The sequence below is a fragment of the Chironomus tepperi genome, unplaced genomic scaffold, assembly GCF_022539635.2.
Source record: "Chironomus tepperi strain 1889 unplaced genomic scaffold, CSIRO-AGI_Ctep_v1 contig_170, whole genome shotgun sequence".
In the NCBI taxonomy this organism is placed as follows: domain Eukaryota; kingdom Metazoa; phylum Arthropoda; class Insecta; order Diptera; family Chironomidae; genus Chironomus; species Chironomus tepperi.
In genome coordinates this window covers 700,226-703,759 of record NW_027226292.1, presented here as the reverse complement: position 1 = coordinate 703,759, position 3,534 = coordinate 700,226, and the positions used below count along the sequence as shown (strand labels likewise).

Here is a 3,534-nt window from a genome sequence, read left to right as displayed (position 1 = left end):
AACTGGCTGAGAATTATGCAGCACTAAGCATGGGTAAACTATTAAAATGCATCAAATGAGTCAACTTCATCAGACTATATTAGAATTTAAAGGCTAAACAAACTGAAATAAAGAAATTATCTGAAAAACAAAACTCAAAAGTTTAAATTCTTGGGAAAACAAAAATAACAACAATCGGCGGCATCACATAGTGACATTTCTGAGAATGAAAATGAAATCAGCAATGCATGACATCAGCACTTTCTTTAAGTATTTTTAATATGTTTTTAATGAAGTAAGAACACATTTGTAGCTTTAGATTTTTTTTACAATCACTGATTCTAATCAATGCTATGAACATTTATTACAGCAAATGTGTAGAGAAATCCATTGTTTAGTTTATTAGATTTAAGTAATTTTCGTATTATTTCCAAAATAAAAATTAATTTATACTTAAATTAAAATGAGTCACACATTTTAAAGTAGCAATATATTAGTGTAATTGTTTTGACTTCTAGATATGTGATTTCCTTCTTAACGCTGATGATCATCATAAGAGCAATGGCTTCACCTTAATATTCAATTCAATACAGCTTCACACTAGTATGTGACTTTTTCTGGCAGCACTTTAATATCGCTTAATTTCCATTCTATTTAGTAAAGTAATATTCTAACTTTGATTCTATTGTATTTCACTCTTTTCTGTAGATCTTTTTTCAACAATTTCTTCCTTGCTTCTGATGTATAGTAATACTATCAAAATTGAGTTCAGAATAGCCAGGAGGACAGTGAAGGAATATTTGAATAAAGCTATGCATACAATTTATTTTCTATTAATTCCAATATTTAGGAAAATTATGTTACAATGACCTTACCTCTCACCATAATGACTAGCAAAATTGTATTGAAATCCACTCAGAACAATGACATTTTCATTTCAAGTTTGATTCTCTACTGAGTAAAATACTACCTTGTCTGACAATAGAGCGGTTTAGTATCTTATCAAAATGAGGTTTACTTACTTGTTGATAGGAATAATACATTTATCAGATGATAAATACTATAAAAACTCCGAAACATTATCACAAGTTAAACAAATTATTTTTCATATCAAAATATCTTTTGTATTGCACTGTATAGGTTGTTTGATAAAGAGTATGATTTGGCTGAGTAAAAGTATTAATACTAAAGGTGAAGGGAGGGAATCAAAAAATTGCGAATGCCAAAAACTAAACATTATTTTGCCATTCCGTGATGAAAAGCAATTAGAATTTTAGTGGATGATTCACTTATGACGTTCATCGTTTCGAAAGGAGCGGGGGATCTAGAGTTCTGTGTCATTCTGAACAATGGTAATTTAGTTGAAATTTTGTGTGACGTCATAATAGAACGATCCCATAGAAGAAATTAATATTAAGGTAATTCCTAACTTTAAGCTTTGTATGTATTTTAGCAACGGAACTCTCCTTCATCGCTGTTTTTTGGATTAAATAATATAAGGAATGGTAAAGTAATTAGCTAAGTTGAAATTTGAGGAATCACCAGCAAATAAATTTTCGCAATCTTCTTTCCATTTTGTCAATGTGTTAAAAAATCAATTTTTAAATACCATTAAATCGAATCAAGAGCCTTTAAAATTTGGTAATGCTGACAAGTTCACTTAATTCAATTAAAACTCGCTGCCTCAGGTAATGTTTTCTGACTCGTCATCATAATTCTTTTTTTATTTCTTTCATTTTTGCGATTGAATGAGTTTAATGCCCTTAATATTTGTTGTACTTCCTCTGTGTGGCTTTTTTCATGTTTCAGAATATTTAATATCTGCTGTTATTTTTTGACTTTTTTTTTTTGATAGACTACATAACACGAACATATGGCTAATTACGCAATAGAGAAGCTCTGTAAATTTGGTAGAAATTCCACATGCACGCGTTGTTAATTAAGCACCTTTTATTCTATTATTTCTGTAATAAAATTTCTGAGAACTTGTCTGACATTCTGATGACTGATAATAACTATGAAAGGGTTATGAAAGTAAAACATGCAATGTAAAAATCGCTGTCTTCAAATATTATAGGTATTTTGTATTAGGTTGTAAAAAAGCGATTTCCAATGAAAAATTAAACTTAATTCAAAGGTTCACAAGTTTCAGGGTCACCATTTACACAATCGCTAATCCAAAATATTTGGCCTGCTTCACATTTACATTCAACTTCCATGATTTGTTGAAGAAAGCACATTTGGCAGAGAGTGCAGTCACTTGGATGTGGGATTCTTCCTAAAAATTATATAAAATGTATTAAGCAGAGATATAAAATAATTAATAATGTATATTTTATACCGCTTGAAATTCCCTCACAAGGATTTACAGGTTTTGTGGTTGTTGTAGATTCTGTTGTTGTTGTTGGTTCTGTTGAAGTTGTTGTTGTAGATTGTGTTGTTGTTGATGTAGTTGTTGTTAAAGGTTCTGTTGTTGTTGTTGATGTTGTAGGTTCTGTCGTTGTTGTTGTCGGTTCTGTTGTAGTTGTTGTCGTAGATTGTGTTGTTGTTGTTGTAGGTTCTGTTGTTGTCGTTATTTGGACTGAAGTTGTTGTTGTAGATTCTGTCGTCGTTATTGATTGAGTTGTAGTTTCAGGAATTTGATAAATGCATTGAAGTAAATTTTCATTAAAAATTTCATTTTCATAGCATCTTAGTATCATTGGAATTCCTCTCATACATCCAACATAAAAAGTATTGTCTCCTGGGTATGGTCGCGGAGAAAAAAAGACTCCTTTACAAATTTCTCTTATATTGACTTCTTCCGAAAAAATTAAGTCTTTTGGGTTAGCATTGCAAGATATCAACGCAGCAAATGTGCAAAGATAAACTATGAATAATTGAACTGCAAATAAATAAAAGATTTAATTAAGCATCTGCAAACATGTGACTTTAAATTTTAATCAAGTTATTGTCTTCCTAATGACTTGATTTGATTTTGATTTTTTATTACTTTCTTGACTTTTCATTATTTTACAACAGATTTCTTTATCACAAATTAACTGGAACACTTCCGATTTAAGACTGAAAAAAATTAAATAACAAATTAAAACAGTAGAATTAACCTTACTGATTGATAACAATTATCTTATCAAATTATAGCAATTTATGGATTAACCCATACTTCAGTTTCGGTGATTAACTTCTCAGAAATCGCATTAGTAATTTAAAATCAAGTCAATTACTCAATCCATATAAATTTTTAAATCATTTCTGTGATAATCTTGTCATTATCACATTAGTTTCACGTTTATGCAATACGATATATCATGCATTTATCTCGGAAGCACGTTGTTATTTGTTTTGAAATTGAACGAGAGAGTATTAAGCATAACAACTGAGAGAAGAGAGCATAAATGTCAGTGCTAAAAAGCTCAAGAACTCCACTCATTTTTTCACTTCAATTTCTCTGTTAAACTCTCATTCGTAAAATACCATTCGAGGAGTAAAGAACGTTTCTTCATTTTTGTGACTATAAAAGTGTTAAATTTAAAGAATAATAAGAATTTATAGCTG

At 29.7% G+C, this 3,534-nt stretch overlaps 1 protein-coding gene across 1 annotated transcript; it reads right to left on the bottom strand.

The window, feature by feature from the left end:
* Window positions 1-2,042: 2,042 nt before the first annotated feature.
* LOC139088728 (uncharacterized) lies at window positions 2,043-3,028 on the bottom strand. Its single transcript, XM_070637997.1, has 3 exons — window positions 2,972-3,028; window positions 2,321-2,863; window positions 2,043-2,257 (listed from the first exon to the last, which is right to left on the bottom strand). The coding sequence occupies exons 1-3, from the start codon at window positions 2,985-2,987 to the stop codon at window positions 2,106-2,108; spliced, it is 711 nt and encodes a 236-aa protein (XP_070494098.1). The 5' UTR covers window positions 2,988-3,028; the 3' UTR covers window positions 2,043-2,105.
* Window positions 3,029-3,534: the final 506 nt, after the last annotated feature.

What these genes read in the sequence shown, in the direction of transcription:
- LOC139088728 (XM_070637997.1), bottom strand. An exon ending in TTGTGAGGGAATTTCAAGCG is followed by an intron (nt 2,258 to 2,320) that starts GTATAAAATATA and finishes TATAATTTTTAG; the next exon opens with GAAGAATCCCACATCCAAGT.